At 40.1% G+C, this 22396-nt stretch overlaps 1 protein-coding gene across 2 annotated transcripts; it reads right to left on the minus strand.

Annotated features, from left to right (window-relative positions):
* Positions 1-4555: 4555 nt before the first annotated feature.
* Positions 4556-18646, minus strand: dusp14 (dual specificity phosphatase 14). Of its 2 annotated transcripts, none has more exons than XM_084717968.1 (2): positions 18391-18646; positions 4556-6171 (listed from the first exon to the last, which is right to left on the minus strand). In XM_084717968.1, the coding sequence occupies exon 2, from the start codon at positions 6056-6058 to the stop codon at positions 5432-5434; it is 627 nt and encodes a 208-aa protein (XP_084574094.1). In that variant the 5' UTR covers positions 6059-6171; positions 18391-18646; the 3' UTR covers positions 4556-5431. The 2 variants fall into 2 exon arrangements, with proteins under 2 accessions (XP_084574094.1, XP_084574095.1); XM_084717969.1 differs by lacking the exon at positions 18391-18646 and adding an exon at positions 10550-10612.
* Between the last annotated feature and the right edge of the window lie 3750 nt (positions 18647-22396).

Genomic DNA, 22396 nt, shown 5'->3' on the forward strand with positions numbered 1-22396 from the left:
CAGAAACAAATGTGCAAATTGATTCAGCTAACTGAAGAAGCAGGTGAACCTGGATGAGAGGCTCTGTGACGAACACTCCGCTATGCTACTTTTTATTAATTTTTATAAAAATTATTTATTATCTTTAGTTTGTATATCAGCAGTTCAGGTTGGATTCAAATTCTGTAAAGCAGCAGATAAAGCACAAACTATGAAGACTTTTGTTTTGTTACAATAACAAAGCTTTTAAACCTTTTATGTCACATTTCCAGTAAGCTGATATACAACTGCATAAATTCACAATTATTGAAATTATAAGGTAAATAGAAATGGCAACCGTATTTTCTGTTTCAGCGACCATTTTTAAAAGTTACTACTGAGCCCTGATTGGTCAGATAAAACAAGGTATTGAACCTTGAGCTTCAGGAGGTGCTGACACGCTAATTTCTGATATTTATAATCTAAACACTGACTGATCCAAAAAAAAGCAACAAATTAATACATAATGAAAATAACATCAACACACAGCAGGTAGTTGCAGCTCACCAGAGTCTGATGCATCCTCCCGTTGAGCTGCTGCAGTCTGAATGTCATCTCCTCAAACCTGATCAGCGCTGTTGGTTCTGCACGGCCCGCTCTGCAGGAGCCCGGCCCGACTCTAATGCCCAGGATGATGCAAATGGCTCAGCTTACTGCTTTAATGATAGATGATCATATCCTGCCGCTGCTGCTGAAGGATGTGTTTACTTTGAGCGCTTCATTATGCCCTGGAAACCTCGTGCTGCATGTACTCACATTAACACAGCAAAGAAGATGGAGGAGGAGGGAGGGGGCCGGGGAAGAAGAAAAAGATGATTTTCTTTTCTGCTGTGAGAAAATAGTGTGTGCAGCAGTGTATAATTTGGGCCCATCACTTGTGCATCTCGGCGGTGGTCGGCCTGTCATCAGACGGGGCCCCGTCTCTCTGGGTAATGGAATTCATTGTGGAGACCACTCCAGAGGTCCCTCACAAGTGTAGGCACAAGACAAATAGCGCTCATCAATATCTGCCTGCTGCTCTGTAGCCACAGCAAATGAAAATGAATGACAGAACATTTCTTTGACATCTGAAGACGTCTCTGGGGGGGAAAATGGCTGCGCAGAATGAACATCAAGAGGCCTTCGGAGGAGGAAATGCTGCCGTCTGCTCATGTGGAAACATCTCAGAGATGTTGTAAACAGAAAAATTTAGCTGCTTTTAAGCAAATGTGCATTCAGATTCCAATAAAGGCCTGAAATATTGTGCGTTAGAGTTGAACACAAACAGTGACATGAGCTCTTTTTTTAAAATTATTTTAATATGACCTTTTTGGGGAATGAAACAATTTGAAGTCAGATTACAGATTATGCATCTTTCTCAATTATTTACCCCTGAACTTTTATTCTTTTTTTTTTTATTGTGATATTACACTTAATCTTTTATGATATTGTTGAAAAGCACTGTTGCACTGATCTCTGCAGGTTTAAATGTCAACTCTGTTGCACTTGTGACCACATCTTAACGTCACTGTGGTCAGTCAGATGTCTGAACACACCCAGCAGTGATATTATGCTGCACTACAGTGCAGGGGTGAGAGTCAAGAAATCACAATACAAAGCTAACATGATACAGTCACTGTCCACGATGGCAGTGGGTGATTCTGTAATGCGTGACAGATTATTATCTTTGCTTTACATCTTTGTGAATATCTCTGCACCATTTTAAGCAATTTGAAGACGTTGATTAAAATGCAACACAAACTGCAGCTGCTTGCATCGTCTCATTGGCTCCTGTACCACACACAGGCCACACAGACAGAAGAAGACGTTGTTTTAGTGGAGCCATGAAGTGTTAAATCTAGGAAGCAGATTCTCTAATTACAACACCGCATAGTTGAACATCGGTGAATCCAAACGCTTGGAAATGCATCAACCTGCATGGATGTGTCGATATGTTGCTGGTGTGCAGGATTATAGAATGCAGATGTTTTAATGCACATCATATGCTGCCTGTTTTTCACCATTTTCTATTGTTGCAAAGAATCAATTAAGGATAAACTGTGGACTTTTTAGCTTTGACTTAAGAATTACTAAGACACCTCTGTCAGAGGAGCTAAGGCTGTGTTCAGGTTCATAACGGGTTAGTAAGCATAATTAGGGGTCAACAAAACACATGCTTTAAAAGTAATCACTAAAATTTTAAAGTCAATTCTAAGAAGTACAGGTAACCAGTGGAGAAACTGTGAAACAGACACTATGTGGCGTCTTCTATTAGAGTTTGTGAGAAGTCTTGCTGCAGCATTTTGAATTTATTGAAGTTCAGGCAGGTTATACTGAGTGAGACAAGAACGCAGCAAGTTACAGAAGTCAAAGCAGCATGTAATGAAAGTGCTGATGACAGTTTCCAGATTCTTAGCAGATAAATGAGATCTGATTTTTTGAGACATTTCAAAGTTGCTGAAAGCACGATTGAACGATCGACTTCACCTGTTGATCAAAGTTAAGTTTGTCATCGAAGATGACGCCCAGTCTTCCTCACTAGGGTTTGATGTATCAGGACAGAAAACTTGAGTGAGAGGAGAAAAGCCCGCTGGAGGGCTTTGAACCGATGCTGATGGCCTCTGAGTTTAGTTCTGAATGAGAGACAGTTTTTAATATCTGTAAATAAATTATCTGCATAGAAATGGAAACTGATTTTGACGACAGAATAAAAAAGGATCAAGGACTGGGCCTTGAGGCGCTCCACAGGAGAAATGGGAAGTGGATGATTTAAGTTACCAATGGCCACACAAAATAAGACAGGAATAAAGCCAATCTAAACCTGTACCCAGGATTTAAGAGGTTCAGGTTGTATTAAAAGCTGCAGTAAGATCTAAAAGCAATGAAATGGATGTTGGATAGCTGCTAAAAGAACATTATCAAGTGTCTCAGTGCGATGATCTGCTCTAAAACCTGGTTAAAATTGATCAGAGATCCTGTTGCCATTCATGTGATCAATGAGCTTCAAAACAGCTATATTTTCCAGGATATTATCCAATAAGGGAAGTTTAGGTATTGGGGCAGGTGAGTAAAATTCAATGCAACTATAACTTTTATTTCAAGAAAATTCCACTTGGCATCTTTAAGAGCTAAATAGACGACCAAAATAAGAAAACAATAAACAAGAATCCATATATTAACTGCGTCGTTTGCTGCATTATGTTTCCTCTTATGTAATAATATTGGTGGCAAAGTCTGGATGACGTATTGTGATTTATTGCAGGATCTGTTTTCGTCTCACCCGTACAACTATTTTGTGCTAAACAGAATTTTTAGAGCGTGGACAACAAAGTTAAAGATTGAAACCAGCAGAAGACAACAGTGGAAGTAAGATTTTCAGCCTGTGTGACGTTGCTTTTTAAAAGAGCCTTAAATCACAAAAGAAGGCTGATTAACACTGAGAAATAAAACCTTTCCTGTACTGCACTGATCTTTTTGCAACTTTACCCAAATGTGGACACAAGGCAACAACAGCTGGATAGAAAATATTCTTCCAAGCATCTATCATAGAGCTACCAGTTCCCTTGAGGCGGCAGATATTTTTCTTTTTTTAAATACAGCATCAAAGAGCACTACAATAACATAGTGTGGTCACAGGATGGAACAGTCAACCCTGTGGTACACAGGAACTTTCCCTAAACCTTGACTTTGAGCTTAAATCTTCTAGATTTTTCACCTTCAAAAAGGTAGATATACTAACATCTTTAAAATGTTCCCTTAAAGGGATAGTTCAGATTATCTGAAGAGCAACTGTATGAGGTATTGATCCATCGTCAGTGTATTATTTACAGTAGATGGTGGTCGGCACGCCCCCAGTTTGAAGAAGCAGGGAGGAGAACCTTTCATACCTTTTTGCTTGGCATCATCAAAGTCTTTTTCTAACACTGTGTGACATGTATAATCCCTACATGACTCTAAAAGTAAGAATAACTCCTGGTTCTCAAAGAACATCTTAAAGGAAAGATGCATGAATTTTGTAAAATCTGCACTGTCAATTTTCTTTTAGGTGCAAAAAATAAATGAGTGAAAGAAAGGCAATGAATATTAGTTCATGTCAGATTTATGCACTCACACTAGAGGAACAAATTATTCTGTATTCTTTCCATTGCAGTGTACTTATTTTTATTCTTTAAAAGTCACCAGAATACAGGAATCAAAGTCTCTCTGACCTCCCTGCCTTTTAGGTCTAAGTTTACACTATTTTTAGAATATTTTTATTACTTTATCTTGCCATCAGACAGCAGTTTACAATGGAAAACTACTTGTATATAAGCCAAATATCACTCTCTCCACAACAACCAAACTCCAGAGGCAAAATCAGTAATTCTACCTCACAGAACAGAGGAGTTGCTGGTCTCTCACTGCCTCGATTGGTTATTTAGTTTGTGTTATTGTGTGACTTCTGTGTTTTAAAAGGATAGTTTGGATTCACTAACTAACTACTAACTAACTAACTAACAGCAGCAGACCAGCAATTCCTGACTTCTGCGATGTAGAATTATGGATTTTGACTGTTTGGGGAGAGCGATATCTGACGTAGGTAACAGCAGTTTACCATTTGGAAAAGAGCGTCTGATGACAAGATAAAGCTGCAAAAATCTTTTAAATGCAGTGCACTTAAACTGACCCCGTCTACAAACTGCTGACCTTTCGTGCTCCTGTCTGCTTTCCCAAACTGGGGGCGTGTCGACCGCCATCTACTGTAGTTAAAACACTGACTATTGATAAGTACTTCATACAACACCACACACATATAATCTGAACTATCCCTTTAAAGTGTGCCATTATCATTTTTTTGCTCACTATCAGTACATTCCATTAAAATAATTTATCTATATTTTTTTTTTTCTGTACACTTATCTTGAATGCTACCATAAATTGAGAGCATGCTGCTGCCCTTCACACTAAAGACTACTGCAAAACTGGCACAATAACCACCACATGACATCACGTCAGGAAAAGGACTTCAGTCACATCGCTGTCAGAGCTGCAGATCACAGCTAACACCTGCACAGAGCGCTTGTCCTCCTCCAGGACACAGACCGCACCGACCTCCACACTCTGAGCGCTCCATCTTGTTTTGGTGTCTGACATCATTGTGGTCCAAATCAATCCTTTGGTCCGAAGGATTCTGGGTTCGGAGTCGCCGTGCTCCCACTCAAAGACTAAAAGGAGGCGGCTGGTTGGACGAACACCTGCATCACCGACAACCAGTGTGTTGGTTCGACTCCGTCTGTCCAGACGCACCAGGATTCATTAAATAAGCTTCACACAGACGTACACTCACACACGTCTCACTTTGCCCGTCCTGAACCTGCGGTCCAGGAGGGCAAGAGGGCTCATCTTCACGTTTCCTCCTCGATTCCTTCGCCGTGGACGGTTGGCACAGCCTCGTTCACAGGCCCCAGTACGGAGCCAGGCTCCTGCGGTCCCTCTCGTAAACGTCAGGTATGACCCCGTACGGCGTCTGCACCATCTTTACAGAGTTTCTACCAAACAGCTTCCTCTCGTACTCGATGAGCTGGCGCCAGAAGCCACCATTGGGCCTGATGACAGGGCGGCGGGCCTTGACCCAGGCATGGGCCTCAGCCAGAGACACACGGTGATACTTCATGAGGTACGCCAGACACAGAGAGGCGGAGCGGCTCACCCCCGCTGCGCAGTGCACCAACACCGCCCCGCGCTTCCGTCCCACGCTGTGGATCTTGTCGGCCACGCTGTCGAAGTACAGGGAGATGGGGGAGTGCGGCATGTCCGCCAGAGGGACCTTCACGTACTCCATGTGAGGCCAGTTGAAGTTGGGGAGCTCGATGGTGGCGTTGACCACGCAGGTGATGCCTTTGGACAGCAGCAGGCTGCGGTTGGACGCCACGTTCCCTCTGCTGAGGAACAGGTTCGGGGTGATTTGCGCGATGCCGCCCAGCAGGCTGCCGTTCTCAGGCAGCAGCCGTGGCACCGTGGCAGGCACCATGGAGCTGCGGTGGTGGTGATGGTGGAAGAAGCCTTGACTGCGAGAACCCATCGAGGAATCAGGTGGCCGTCAAGATGGACAGAGAATTGTTTTGTTTTGAAAAAATCTTCAGGAGCTCAGAGTCATAGTCGTGCAGCGGGACCAGGCAGACAGACGGGCAGCTCCTGAAACACACAGACAGATTTCACTTTCAATCTAAATTAAACATTTGTCTGTTTCACTGTGGGCTGAACGCTCAGCCTGACAAACATACAAACACCTCACAAGGACGAGTAACATCTCTGCTGTTTGCAAAGACTCCAAAACAAAACAATCCTTTTTTTTTGTTGGATGGCACTATACTGAGAATAAAACATTTCCTGGAAATGTTAGTGTGCAGTCTGAGCCTTTAAACTTTAAAAATATCAGACAGACAAAACAATTAAAGACATGACTAATTCAAAAACACACTGCTGTAACACACTGATCCAAAGTTGTCGCTTCAGAATTATATTATTAAATTACACAGACGCAAGAAAAGTGTTTATATTTCAGCGAGACAGACTGACCACTCTACCTCTGCTCAGGCTGCACACACACACATACAAAAAAAAAATCATATTGCGATTATTTTGCCGCATATTGCGTCAATGCTGTGATTCACAGTTGGTGGGAATGATGGTTTTTGCATCACAATTTTAATTTTCACTGAAAAAATATATCAACATTATGATGATGTGACATCTGTTGGTGTCTGTACCAAACAACTGAGTTTTCTTTTACCTGGAGAGGATTTATAGACCAGGACATCTCTGCAGCTCTACAGTACTTCATTATAATGCTGTTCTGTCACATGGGTTTATTTAAAATAAAACTACAGCTCCAGTGATTTTGGATTTTGCACTAGGCAATACTACAATTTCAACAGTGTTTTGATTAATTGTGCAGAAAAACAGATACAAGGACAAGGACAGTACTGTTAAAATATTGCCACACAAATATTTTGTGTCCGATGCCCTTCACCAGTGTTTGTACTGGAAATTTCAAAATAAATGTACACAGGTTGGGTTAATTATAGATGACCACAACAAGCACACCAACTACATCTTAACAGAGGGAGCCACAACCTTTGGGGAACAGAATCTCATCATATAGAATACTAAAACATAAAGTAAATCAATAAAATACTGATTACAACACCGATTCCAAAAAAAGTTGGGATGTCGTGACAGACATTTCAAAAAAGTTGTGACACGAGCAACAAAAGACTGTGAAAGTTGTCAAATTCTCAAAAACAGCTGTTAGGAGCAATCATCAGGTGCACAGGCGTACTGGTAACAGCTGATAGTATCATGACTGGGTATTATTAATCAAGCGAGGACTTGATGAGGTTCACCACTTTGTGAAAAACTGTGAAAAATTCTGGGATTTCACATCTAAAATCCATAATATCATTAGAGGTTTCAGAGAAACCAGAGAAATCTCTGCATGTAAGGGACAAGGCTGAAAACCAACATTAAATGACTGTGACCTTTGACCCCTCAGGCAGCAGTGCATGAAAACCTGCATTAAACACCCACATAATTGTATACAGGACAGACAAACAGTTTGTCGCTGCATCTACAAATGCAGGTTAAGACTCTGCCATGTGAAGAGAAAGACAAATATCAACAACATCCACAAATGTTGCCGACTCCTCTGAGGCCCAAGCTCATCTGAGATGGACTGATCCAAGTGGAAAAGAGTGTTGTGGTGAGTCCACATTTCAAATTATTTTTAGAAATCATGGATGTTGTGTCCTCCAGGCTGAAGAGGAGAAGGACCATCCACATTGTAACCAGCGCGAACTTCAAATAACAGCATCTGTGATGGTATGAGGGGATGTGTTAGTGCCCATGGCATCATGGGTAACCCCATGAACACTGACAGGCACATAGAGGTTTTGGAGCAACATATGCTGCCATCCAGACAATGACTTTTTCAGTGAAATCCCAGCTTTTATTTTTTTCAACCAGACAAACTCAGAGACACATTCTGCTTCTGGTTGTACTATAATTCACTCAAGATGTGATTACGACCATTAAACTGTCTAGCCACCTATGATTTATCATCGTGATTACAAACAGAACACTTGTGCTCACAGATCCCCCCCCCCAACATAAAATATCACATGGGCATTTTAACCAAATATTTAGTGTTATATGTGATTCTGCCTGTAGCATCGATGCGAACACCAGACTTTGAGTGGGTGAACTGATTTATCTTTAATCACAGAATAACAGTGTATACAGTTATGACGAGGAACTGTGCAGCTCTACTGTATGTTTTCTCTACATTCAAACTGAAGGGCCTCCATGCTGCACACTGAGACGTGCCTCCCTCTCTCTGCCATGTGAGCACAGACCCCCCCTGGAGGCATGCACTCACCTCATCTCATGTTCATCCATCCACAGCCCTCACACACAGATTACATCTCTCGTCTCTGGCTATTGCTGCTGTTAATGTCGATTTGGATTGCACCAAACGGCAGGGTGGAAAGTAATCATATATACTGTACGATCACACCAAAGTCTGCTGATAAAAATATTTTTTTTACTCATTTAAATTTTCTAAAGTTTCTCCATCTAATTCCATTTTCCAAAAAAGGCTGATAAAAAAATGATCGTGTGTTTATGAGCTGTAATACGAGCATGAAGACGCACAACTCAGATCATGAGGAAAAAGATATTAAAGGAGCCGTAATGTGACATTTGTGGCTGCAGTGTATATGATGGAAATAGCCTCCTGCGTTAATACTTAAGTTATCAGCAGAGAGCCCACAGCTCGAGGCGCTACTGCACATGCTGTTGCACTTGTCGTGCGTCATCCACACCATGTGCACCGGTCTGGCCGGCAGGTCTTTTTCTTTCATTTTCTGCTACAGTCTGGTTAGCAAGACACACGGGTCAACTACTTTCAACTGGAATTCAACCTGCAGAAGAAAATCACCTGCTGTCACCTGAGAAGAGGCCGCACAGACAGGCTGGGGTTCTTCTGTTAATTAAATTCTAATTAAGCACGAGTGAAAGGACAGGAATTTAAATACATCTGCATGACTGACAATACAATGAAACCACGATGGCAGTGATCCAACGACAAATTTGTAGCATGTCATCGTTTAAATCAGTTGTTCCGAACCTCCGAGTGCACAAGAGGCTGTGTTTTATTGAACAGGATAGGAACCAGAAATAAACTCTGCTATTCAAAATTCTGTACTTTCCCAGACATTTAGCTTTCTAATAAATTACTAGGTAATTTTCCCATCTAAAAATAAAGAAAAGGGTCACCTTTTTTTGACACAAGTTGGTACTGCTTTGTTTTTTGTTGTGACCAATATGATTTATAGATTGTGCCATGGCAATAGATTGTGAATGATTAAGGATGGCTCTTGGATTCACAGACTACATACCTTATTATTGTTGTGCAAATAATATCATTATGTATTATTATTATTATGCCAAACTGTAAGAGGATTGTGTTGCCACCAGGGGTGGGTGTGGTCATGTAGGGTGTGGTGTATGTATTTATCATGTTAAAAAGTTTGATCGGCTATGACCTGCTGGTCAGTGTCAGATATTTCCAGTTCTGTGCTGGTTAAAATTTACACACATGCGCCTGTGCACTGCATTGAAAAAATGCAAAAGTTATTTAAAAGTCAGTGTTTTCTTCTTATTATTTTTAGAAAGAAAATGTTAGAAAAAGGTGAAAATGTCAATCGGTGTTTCCCAAAGCCCAAACAAATCTCTTGTTTTACTCACAATCCAAAGATATTCAGTTTACTGTCATAAAGGAGTAAAGACACAAAAAATCCCAATATTCAAACCAATTAATCGATTATTAAATAGTTGGTGATTAATATAATAATCGACTAATAGTTGCAGCTCTAGACATCGTGCTACAGTGCACGTTCTGTCTGCTGCAGTTCAAGTTGTTCTCTCAGTCACACTGTGTGTATGTGTTCTCCCTGGAGATACAGCAATAAACCAATAATAGCACCTTGTCAAAATGTCTGTTGAAGGGCCACACTTTGCAGAACTGCACACTTGATTAAAATCTGTTCGAAAATGGTCTGTTATTATTTTCTCTTTAAAGTTTTGTTTGATGTAGGGTTATAGTTTTTTAAAATTGGGAAATTGGTTCGGTTGTCCTCTTCAGCAAAACAGCCTAAAAAACAAACCAAAAGGAATTAAGTTAAGATTGTGGGTTGTTCATGATGTGATGATCTGATGTTTCTTTCATTTTGCAAACAGCTATTTGTTTAAAAGACAAAAAGGTTGGGGAAAAACTGCTTTAAATGTTACATCACAAAAGGCCAAAAATAAAAACGTCAGCTGTCAAATCTTATTTTTCCCTACAAGATATCCTCGACCTACGTGACACAGATCGTAACCTCAGAATTTAAATGCTTTTATTGCCCAGTCCTTTCATGAAAAGACAACTTGGTCCTCATCTCCCAAAAGGTTTGAGGCTTCATTGCTTCATCGTCACCCTCTAAGTGTGAAAAATAAAGAAAAGAAAATTCACCTTTCTGCTCTCCACCCTGTCCTCCTATCGATCACAGCTTTGCCACCTCAGCATGGTCTGCTTCCCTTTACAAAAAAAAAAAAAGGATCAGAGGCTAAAAACAACACTGTACTCCCTTCCCTGTTCGCCTCAGTTTGCCTGGCTCGCTCTCGGTGGCCAATCACCTGCACTTTGCCTCTGAAAACGGTTGCCATGATTCCACCTTCCTCCACGCCGGTCGCCGCTGGTGACGAGACAACAGATAAAATGATCCAGACTGTGGAGAACCAGTGTTACTGTCAAACCACATGAGGAGGAGAGACATCAGAGCAGCACTGAACTACAGCGTGGTCTGCAAGAAGCATCAAATAGCTCCCACTCTGATAGTCTGTGAACATAAACTTTTGAACTAATACAATTAGTCGATTGATCAAATAGTTGACAAAAAATGTCTGTGTCTTATGTGACAGTAAATTGATGATCTTTCAGTTTGATCTGTTAGTTTTGGTACAGAGGACATCTTCATTTTTATTTTCATCTTTATTTTTTATTTTGGTTTATACTGAACGTACTATTCTTTTATTGTTTACCACATTTTCTACCTCAGTCATCGTGCTCTTGCTTCCTGTCTTTCTTTCTTGTTCTCTTTTTATATTTATTAAACTTAATTTTCTAGTATAACTGCAAATAGAATAATTGACAGCACCAGGTAGAACTAAGAATTTCATTGTACTGATGATGTGTTTATTGTTGCATTTGACAATAAAGCCTTTGAATCCTTCCCACTTTATTCAAATGATTAATTGATTTATCCAGAAAATAACAAGGCTAATTGACAATGAAAATAATTGTTAGTTGCTGCCGTAACTGTAGCAATAATAGCACTTACATTTTTAGCACCGGCGCAAATCTGACACCAGCTGCAGCCTGATAATTAGACTGAACTGCAGTTTGTTTTCTTTTTCATTATTCACTCTTACAGTGTGTTTACATTAGCTAGTTCCTGTTAGTTCAGGACATTACCTTGCTCTAATCAAGCAGTAGTGAATTGTGTGTCCTTGTTCAATTCGGTTCCTAAGTGCGGCACCAATCTGTATTTTTTTTTTTACACTAAAAATTGAAAAGCTACAGTATTTAATGTGCAAAGTGGAGCTTTTGGCAACAAACACACAACAAAATATCACACTGCTGTGAAGTTCAGCTGTACAGAGCATGTTCGTGTTTTTAAGTGCACTGTTCTGGTTTTATGGCTCACAAATCAACTGTTTTGGTTCATTTCATTGAAATATATAAAGATGCCCAACATTACATCTCCTCAAAAGTGAAGCCAAAACATCTTGATCGCCTCCTGGTGGCTGGCTGCAGGATAGGTCATAAACTTCCCATGTTAGCAGATGGTTTTGGTCATTTTAGGTTTTTATCATGCTAGTGTGTGTTCAAGTGCCTTTTTGAGATAAGTTTGGTTTTAATTCCTTCTCTGATGCTATTAAAAAGGGGCAGGAACTCCAACTCAGCTCCAACCCTGATCACTACAGTGCAGACTCAGGCCCCAAATTATGTCACCAGCACAAGATATCAGCACTCGTATCTGAGATATTCTGGAGGAAGTGGAGACATGTCATCCATCTTTGTTCTCACTCTCAGTGCTCTCATCACACTTGATTCAAGCAAAAAAAGAAAAAAAAGCTCTGATACATCAATTTTACAGTATGTTACAGTGGTTTTAAAACAAATTGTGTTCCTGGAAGTGGTCAAAAAATTCTACTGATGCATGTTTCATGGATGTAATGTTGAATTTAGATGTTGATATATCTGTGGCCCCTTTTTAACAAGCTGTTCGATTTTGCATCATTATTCTGACCTGCTGGTGGACATTGTTGTTCCGCTGGCAGCAGATGTACTAACAGAGCCTATGTGACATCTAATGTAAATATAAAATGGGATGCCGGTGTTCTGACGAGATGTGCTACGTAGCGATTAAGAAAGTATTTCAGCATGTTTCCCATATTCTTACATTATACGTGTGAGTGAGTAGTGGTGTCACATAAAACGATTCTGTAGTGATCTATCGAAATGCTCTACCCCTGAAATCTTGAATAAAGATGTCATAATAGAGTATGAAAATAAAAAAAAAAAAAGAGAGAGACTTCTTTTGATGCGTGTTACAGTAGCATTTTTTGAGGCAGCACTATGCCGGTGTTGTTTGGTTCATTGTAAAAAAGCAAAGCCGGCACAATGACAGGTCATCTTCAGGGCAGTATTGTGGGATCTGTTTAAAAAAAAAAAAAGGCTTGCGAGCTGCCTTTCTAATCCCGCCTATAGAACTCTGTTAGCTCAGTTGTTTTTGACTCAATGAGAGCACGAGATTTATCTGAATTGCTGAACAAGATAAATCTGTCCTGTGGGCAGCGATTCAGCATCTACAGTAACTGTGACATCTTGCTCAAACTGAGGAAGTGAACAGAAGACATGTTCTGTTTCAGTGGGATGCACAGCTGATGCGTTAATTCATGGCGACAGATAACATATATACCATCAGCTGAGATAAGTACCAACTCTGTTGCTGCGGCAACCTACTGACCACAGTTATAAGACAGAAGCAGCCACATCGACGGAGAGATGAAGAAGATAAGAGCACCAAATAATCCCTGGCCCTCTCCAAAGTGCTGATGTACCGCTGCACCGGCCAGGCTTTGCTGAGATTTGCTCCATCCACATGGTTATTTATACCCCGGGCAGGGCAGGAGTGAGGTTGCAGAGAGCGGAGGAGGGAGAATTATGCAGAGGCTGTCGCCACAGAAAAATCCACTGTAATGTTGGAGTTGGTGGGGATACTGTGCACCGAGGTGTCAATCAAATTTAATGTGAGGATTTGAAAAGAAAAGACACAGAGGAGGGTCAGTGGAGCATCTTCGACTGCACACCCTGACCGCTCCTGAGGCAAATCAACCCAAACTACATCTCTTCTTCTTTTTCTGATGTTAGGAAAAAAAAAAAACACAAGCCCCAGCTCAATCACTCAGGCTGGTCTGTCAACAGGTGGTCCCACCTCACAAATCTTCTTACGCACATCTCCGTTACTCCCTCTGCAGGGGGAGATTCCTCAGGGGTCCAGTTCCACCTCCACCAACACAAATTGGAAACGTGACCCACCTGCGGGAAAACTAGAGCGGCAGCAAACCTGGCGGCAACCTCGCTCTCACGACACTTAACGTGAGACCTCGACAACAACTAGATCTGAGCTGAGACTTGGACTTGGTTCAGATTACTTCAGGTGGGATTGTATGAGGTACTTACTGAGAGCTACAGTAGATGGCGACATGCCCCAGTTTGGAGAAGCAGAGAGGAGTACCAGCACAGAAGCTAACCAATGTACTGCTGTGAACAGGGTCAGCAGCAAAAGGTATTTTAGCCACTTAAAGGAAAAATCTGTAATAGACTTACTGCAATTGATAAAATGACGACGAGGGAAGTGCTAAATTGGAATACTTGCTTCTCTGACAACAACACTGCAGCCGGATCCCCCTTTTAAATTTCTAATCTGACTCGGAATAACTGAATGAGTAAGTGTCTGTTTATGAGTCATAAGCGATCATTAATAACCTTTCAGAAAGAGATTAAATTTAACAATATGTTAATGAGGTCTGATAGGCTGTGAGACAGGCAGACACTGAAAAAGTCCAGTGTGCGTATTTTCAGAGCAGTGGGCTTTTGTTTTCAGGATAACAAGCTGAACTTCACATTGTCAGACAACTGACAGTTATAAACAGCTGATCATCTTACAGTGGAGGACTCGCCGTCGCTTGTTATTGTCAAATTAAAATGCTCTGCATATCCTGCACTCCTGCAGTGTTCCTGCAGCCTGCAGAGCTTCCATTAAATTTGGGGAGGAAGGGGGGAGGGGAAACAACTTGCTTCAATGACAGACTGCACATTAAATAGGATTTCAACCCATTTAATGTCATCTATGGTTGCAAATCGCTATTTTGACTGTTGCGCTCATTTGTGCACCTGCAACTGCTATATATTTTTTTTAAATGTACCTTAAAACCTCTGCCATGTTGTCAGACAGCCTTTTTCTGAAGAGAAAGTTATTTGTGCCAAATATCGCTCTCTCTGGATCAACCAGAATCCATTACCGAAATTAGTAATTTGAGCTTGCAGAACACGGAGTTGCTGGTCTACTGTCCTCGATCTGTTAGTTTGTGTTACTGTGTGACTTCTGCATTTTAAAAAGGTTAGTTTGGATTCACCAAAGTCACAAAATAACAAAACTAATCACTTTTGGCAGCAGTAGAGCAGCAACTCCCATGTTCTGTGAGCTAAAATTACTGATTTTGGAGTCTGGCTGCTTTGGAGAGAACAATATATAATGTCAGTTTCCCATCAGAAAAGGCTGTCTGACTGCAAAGTGGTGGAAATATTCTAGATACACTTTACACTTACACTGATGAGTTTTTTTTGGTGGCTATAATGCATTTTGCTGCTGACCCTGTTCACAGCAGTACATTACTTAGCCTCCTACATTTGGTCTCCTGCTGCTTCTCCAGACTGAGGGTGTGCAGACCTGTATCTACTATAGGCAATACACACCGACTATGAATAAGAATCTCTGACAACCCTACTTCAAATAATCCAAACTATCCCTTGAACATTAAATTACTGTCTAACTCTACCTCACTCCACAGCGTAAGATGAATGAAAACAGTGAGAACTGGGAAAACTGGACGCTATTCTCAGCTCTTTCTCTAATTGAAAGACAATCCATTTATTCAGTCTGAGTGATCTCTGAGAGCGACTCTGCGGCCGTCGTGATCAGGACAAAATGAGGACCAGTGACGGGAGGTGGGTCTTTTTAGCTTCACAACCCACAAGAACACTTTGCTACCAACGGCAAAGGGTTCATAAGAGGTGGAGTCAACATGAATGTAGAACCGGGAGGGAACAAATTCCTCTCGAGGACAGGGTTCGGCTTTGGCACCTTCCTGCAACAGCAGCGGCTGGGTGCCGCTCACTCCGTCCACGATGTTACACCTCACCGTGTCGCACTCTGACATGTGTAAACTCACATAAACAGCCTGAGACGAGGCCACATGTCAGGCAGTGAGAGATGGTGAGTGTACACATGTGGCTGACAGTGCACATACAAATGACTCCCCTTTCCTTTCAATCTCCAGACATGTTACACAAAGAAGCCCTTTGTGTGCGGTCACCAAATTAAATTTGGCCTGAAAAGCCACGTTCGTAGGAACAACCATCATCACGGCAGATGGATGAGACGGATAAATGGAGCGACTCTGCTTTACTCTACTTTTAAACAATGAAACAATGACACACTGTTGAGAAATCTAATGAGACAGACTCATCATTACCCATAATTGCTGCTACAAGCAGTGAATATCAAATAGAGCTGAAATAATTAGCAAATCTGAAAACTTATCTGCAACTATTTTATTTGAAAATGGATTCATATTTTAAAGGGGCTGTCTGGATTATTTGAAGTGGGGCTGTATTACCTACAGAAGACGGCAGCCTGCACGCAGCCAGTTTGGAGAAGCAAAGAGGAGCACCAGCATGGAAACTAGGCAATGAACTGCGGTGGACAGGATCAGCAGGCAAACATATTTTAACCAGTGAAAAAACTTCCACCTAAAAAAAAAAAGAAAGTGTACGCTATATTCAGAATATTTTCACTGCTTTACTTTGCTGTCAGACAGCCTTTTCTGACAGAAATCCAACATCATATGAGCCACATATTGTTCTCTCCAAATCAACTTAACTCCATTGGTGAAATCAGTCATTTTACCTTACAGAACATGGGAGCCGCTGCTTTGATCTCTTAGTCTGTATAATTCTGTGGCTTTGGTGAATCCAAACTAACCTTTTAAATCACCAAAGTAACACAACAGCACTAACAAACTACCTGATCGAGGCAGCAGTAGACCAGCAGCTCCTGTGTTCTGTGAGGCAAAGTTACTGATTTTGTCAAAGGAGTCTGGTTGCTTTGGGGAGAGCCATACTTAACACATGTAACATCAATTTCCTGTCCAACAAGGCTGTCTGACGGCAAAGTAAAACAGTGAAGATATTCTAAATATAGCATACACGAAAACTGATGATGATTTTTAGGTGGCTTTGTATGCTGCTGACCCTGTCCACAGCAGTTTTGCACCAATACTCCATGTTTAGTACAATTTACTGTAGGTTATACACTGACTGTCAGTAAATACCACATTCAACCTCACTTCAGATAATCCAAACTAATTCTTTACATCATCTATGAGGCAAAAATACCAAAAGATTTACTGCCTCTAGCATCTTAAATGTGAAATTAGCTGCTTTTTTGTCATCTGACAGGGAACTGAATATCTTTGAGTTTTCAACTGCTGATTGGATAAAACAAGCACTTGGAAGAGGACACTTCAGGCCCTGAGAAATTCAATTGCACATTTCTTCACTATTTTATAGACAAAATGATCAATAAATCCAGAACATGACAAACAGCTAAGGCTGCACAATTGATTACAATATTATCAAAACTGCAATATATGACCACAGGAAATAACCAAATCGCAGAGGCTGCAATTTTTTTTTTTGATAAAGGAAGAATGTGTAACAAAACAGCATTATAATGAAGTCCTGTAGTGTTGCAGAGATGCCCTGGCCTGCAAATCTTTATCTCTGGACGTACAAAAAACATGTTTGTTTGGCACAGATTTCGACAAATGTCACAATGTCCTTTATTTTTTTATTGAAAATGAAAATTATGATGCAAATATGACTATTCCCGCAATCACCATGAGTCATATTGCAGTATTTGTCAAAATAACTGCATTTAAAAAAAAAAAAAAAAACCATCATGTAGCCCTAATATCGAATAGGTTAATCTGAGATAGAGCTGCAACAAATTGCTAACTGATTTGTTGAGTAAGAGAAAAATCATCACCAAATACTTGGATAATTGATTTTTCATACAAAAATGACAGATAATGCTGTTCTCAGCCTCTCAAACGCTGAGATTTCCTGCTTTTCTCTGTTTAACATCATATTAAACTGAATATCTTTGGATTTTGCACTGACAAAACAAGAGATTTAAACCATCAACTTGTATTATCAACAGCTGGGATGGACTTTTTTTTTAACTGTTCTGACATGTTATACACCATTCATCTAAAATAATTAATAAAAAAAAAATAACCACAGCCCTCAGCTAAGCAAGCTTCACGTGATAATCAGACCATTGTTACACACACCAGGCTAAACATGCCAACAATATTACAATATTACATAAAACAAGATTACACCAAGTTTTACTGTATCTTAAAATAAGTACTGTTGTTGTTGGACTTTAAATCCTGTGTGCTGTGTCTTTGAGGCCCACAGAGTGTGAAAATGTGCAGCTTTTTAAGTGAATGACTCCACAGGTTGAATAATTGATGACTTCGAGCCAGAATGAGGACTGCTCCTCTGCGCACGCGCTGCTCGACCTCGTGCGCGTGACGCTGGACGTGCGCGCGCTAACAAGTTCAGGTGTGTGAAATAAATCAGATCATAGTGAGAGTATAAAAAATATATATAAAAACGGAATAATGTTAACATCGTCCCGATTAAAACAACAGGAGCAGACTGAGCAGCGAGTCTTCTTTAAAGGCTTCATCATCACAGAAGTGTGGCGGCGGCAGGTGCGCTCGTTTCTTCAGTTTCACCATCTTACATCAGAAAACTGACCACAATAAAAAACCTTTAAATAAACACATTTTAAATATATCAACGCTTTGTTTCGTTTTAAGTTAAAACCCGTCTCCTGTTTGGTCAGAATGACGCCGATAAACTGCCTCCATCACATGTAAAACTCAACTTACCAGTCGACTCTCAGCAGGGCAGAGATGGAGGTTTTCTTCACCGCCTGCACCAATCCGACCGGCGGGCTGCTCTCACAGTCCGGACATCAAACCTCAGTCAGTCCGATCACACGCGCGGCCTGGAGGATGGAGACAGGCCAGGTGGTGGGAGACAAACCGCGACACACAACAACATAATGTGAAAGTCAACAGAAATACGAGCCATCAGTGCATCCGCCTGGTTCTCCGCTGCCAGGAGCGGCGTGTACAGGGCAGCGCTGCCTCTGTATGAGGAGTCATCAGTGCCACACTAACCTCCTCAGGAGGAGGAGGAGGAGGAGGAGGGAGGGGCAGCTTCACTTCATCTAGGAGAGTCTAGGCTTTCTATTATATGCAAGTTAGAAATTTATAGGAGCACTATAATACTAAAGCAGACAAATATCTAATGAGAATATTACTTATCGGGGGGGTGGGGGGGTGGCTGTGACTAGGAAGTGGTCACAACCAGATACTCCAACATTAGAAGACTGGTTAAAAATTATCATTATTATTATTATTATTATTATTATTATTATTATTATTATTATTATTATTATTATTATTATCATTATTATTTGATTAACAAAAACAGACACAACTTATCAGCAGACACGAACCACAATCCACACACAAAAAAACAAACACTAACAAACACTTCACCAGAATCACACTAAAAATTAAGCAAATACACAATCAAAACTATATATCAATACAAGTACAAACACGCAATGTATGTCGTCACAGCCAATACATCAAAACAGACCCAACACTCTAGGTAACAAGTAACAAAATTAAGTATAATTTCATTATTATATGTAGAGAGAGAAAGATTACCCTTGAGGTTCTTTCCAGCCTTCAACTTCAATAAATCTTCGCCACCTTTCCGGGTGCTTTTTAAAGTCATCATTTCTTTTTCATTATGTCCTTCCAAAATAAAATGATGCTTAATAAACATTTTAAAATAATTGATGTTTAATGAATCCTCACCAGTAGCTTTGAAAAGATTTTTTTCCCCTAACAGAATAATCAAATAATAATAATAATCAAATAATAATTTAACCATTTCACCATATCATCTAATATCACAGGGAAAAAAGTCTAGTTGAAAGCACAGCTTCATCGCGTTACACATTTTCTGAACTTTCCTCCAAAAGTGCAGAAACAACATGACAGTGGTTAAAAACTGGTTAAAAATTATTTACAAAATATACAAAATTTAGAGACTTACCTTCTCTATAAAAACAAATGGAAAGATTTGGGGGAAATGTGGTCAAAATGGACTGAGTACATCGGTTCACAGAGACCCGACTTGCTTTAGTGAAAATCGCCATCTCCAGTGGACTACTGCAGAGACAAACAGGAGTGGAGAGGGAGAACAATAGAACAACAGAAGAGATGAAACAATAGAGGGGAGACAAGCTTTATTTTGATAAGTTTTAATGCCACTATTTGTGTTATGTCAATATTATTATGTACGTATGTAAATGTGATTTCTGTAATCGAATGTCTTGCAAACCTGGACTGTGAATGACCTCCATAATTAAAAAAAAAAAAAAAAGGATTGCAAATTAGATTGAGTTTTCAAGTGAGCATTAACCAGTAGTGATGCTTCCACACCTGTAGTTTTGTTCATTTGGTCTGGACGAGGAGAAAAAATTATACTCTGCATTAGTTGTAGTCTGGTTTGTGTTCACATTCTCTACATTTACATGCACACAATATTCTGTTTTTCGCCCTTATTCTGAAAAAGTATTCATACTAAGCTATTTAAATGCTTAATGAAAACAAATATTACTCTAATATTCCCATTTACATGCAGCCATGCAAGATGCTTGAAAGTGCAAACGCAGCCTCCTTCTTATATTCTTTTAATAATATTCTTGAAAATGCATTGCAATATTTGTGCACATCCAAAAACATGTTGATAATAAATGTTTAAAATAACATTAAATTAAAGTTGGTATGTTTCTCCATCTGACCACAAATTTGAGATTTTCTTTTGTGCATGTATCTCTGCCACAGTTCTGCAAACTGTTGGCTATTTGGTTTGTTTACAGCACAGAGCAGAAGAGGCTGTGTGTCGCAAGCTGCTGTAAAAACCCCAACTGAGATGCATATTCTGAATTAGTTCACAGGTCATGTAAACAGCATATTCCAATTGGATATTCTGAATTAGGCCTGAGTGGAACATATTCCGGGGGATATGCTGATATTATTCTGCTTTTAGGAGCATTCTTTGGACATGTATACAGTAAATTCAGAATTTGCATCTCAGCTGGGATGTTTATAGTAGTTTTTGACACAACCTCTTGTCTATTTACAGTCAGCTCGGTGCGCAGTAAACAGAACAACTAGCCAACAGTTTGCAAGGCTGGGGTAGAGATGTGTACACAAAAGATAATCTCAGCTTTGTGGTTTGAGGGAGAAACACGCCTACTTTAAACATTTTTTTATACGTTTCATATCAACATATTTTTGGATATGTGCCAATATCGCAATCCTGACCTTTTCCAGAAGTTGGTTAAATGAATGAAAGAAGCAGGCTGAGTTTGCAGGGTGAAACAGGTCCACTACCAACAGCTGGAAACTTTGAACAAACAGTATTTTGATAGAAGGAAGCGTTCGTAATCAGAGTATGCGTGGCTGCATTTAAACTCTGTAAACTTATGAAATTGATGCCTGCAACAGGTTTCAAAAAAGTTGGAACGGGGGCACAGAAAGACTGGGAAAGTTGTTGAATGCTCAAAAAAATGCACCAATAACACTTAAACATACGTACAGGTTTTGAAGCAACATATGCTGCCATCCAGATGACACCTTTGCCAGAGACATCCCTGCTTATTTCAACAAGACGATGCCGAGACACATTCAGCATGTGTTACAACAGCATGGCTGCTAGACTGTACAGTCTACAGTCCAAAACCATTGAAAATTTGTGGTGCATTATGAAGTGCAATATACAACAACAGAGACCCCGGACTGTTGAGCATCTGAAGTTGTATTTCAAACAAGAATGAGAGAAATTTTCGCCTCCAAAACTTCAACAATTAATGTTCTCAGTTCCCAAATGCTTACTTTTTTGTTAAAAGATCAGTTTTGTGAAAGGAAACGTGATCCTGTCCCAACTTTTTTGCCACATGTTGCAGGCATCAAATTCAGAATGAGTGTAAAAAAAAATAAAATAAAATAAAATAAAACAATAATCAGTTTGAACATTAAATATCTTGTCTTGTGCTGTATTCATATTATTATATATTGAAAAGTTTTCAGTTTGCACCTGATTTTTTTTTGGAATCGCTGTCACTTTTTAATGGGCTTGAAGAACTGACCAAATACACAGAGTGGGATACAATAACAGTGGTTTTAGCAGCTTTTGATTTATTAATCATGGAAAGTGCCTGTGCTGACATGCATACATGTTAACATGGTTACTGTGGCTCATACAGATTAATTATTCATTATTTCAGAACGGTGTCTTTTACCCCAAACCATCTTTTCCTACACCTCACCAAGTAGTTTCAGTGCCTAAGCCTAACCAACCTGCAACAGAAATCTGAGAATAATTTTAAAAAATGAAAATAATAACTGAACTAACTGTAAAAGTGCTTCACGTTTCACATAAAAAACAGTGCTAAATCAAAATCCTGTGTTTGACCTGTTATCCACCATAGCCTGCTTCCCACACACACTTTTCATTCTGCATCACCTGACAGCCTTAAGCCTTCTGCCAAAAAGTCTTTCTGGCAGAAAGAAATTAAAGCCATGTGATATTCTGGCCCACCACGCTGTCTCAGCTTTTGTTATTTAACTTCTTAAAACCGCTGAAGTCAGGTGAGTGAATGTAAAAATGACAGTCACATGACAATCATTTTTCATATTGGATCTGGATTGGATTCATATTCTGCTTCTCTCTCTCTGGCATTAATGACTCTCCATATAGAAGAAATGGGAGGATCAAGAACCTCCCCAGAGCACAATGCTGAAAACT

The sequence above is a fragment of the Lutjanus erythropterus genome, chromosome 4 (assembly GCF_056507025.1).
Source record: "Lutjanus erythropterus isolate fLutEry1 chromosome 4, fLutEry1.hap2, whole genome shotgun sequence".
Taxonomy (NCBI): Eukaryota; Metazoa; Chordata; class Actinopteri; order Lutjaniformes; family Lutjanidae; genus Lutjanus; species Lutjanus erythropterus.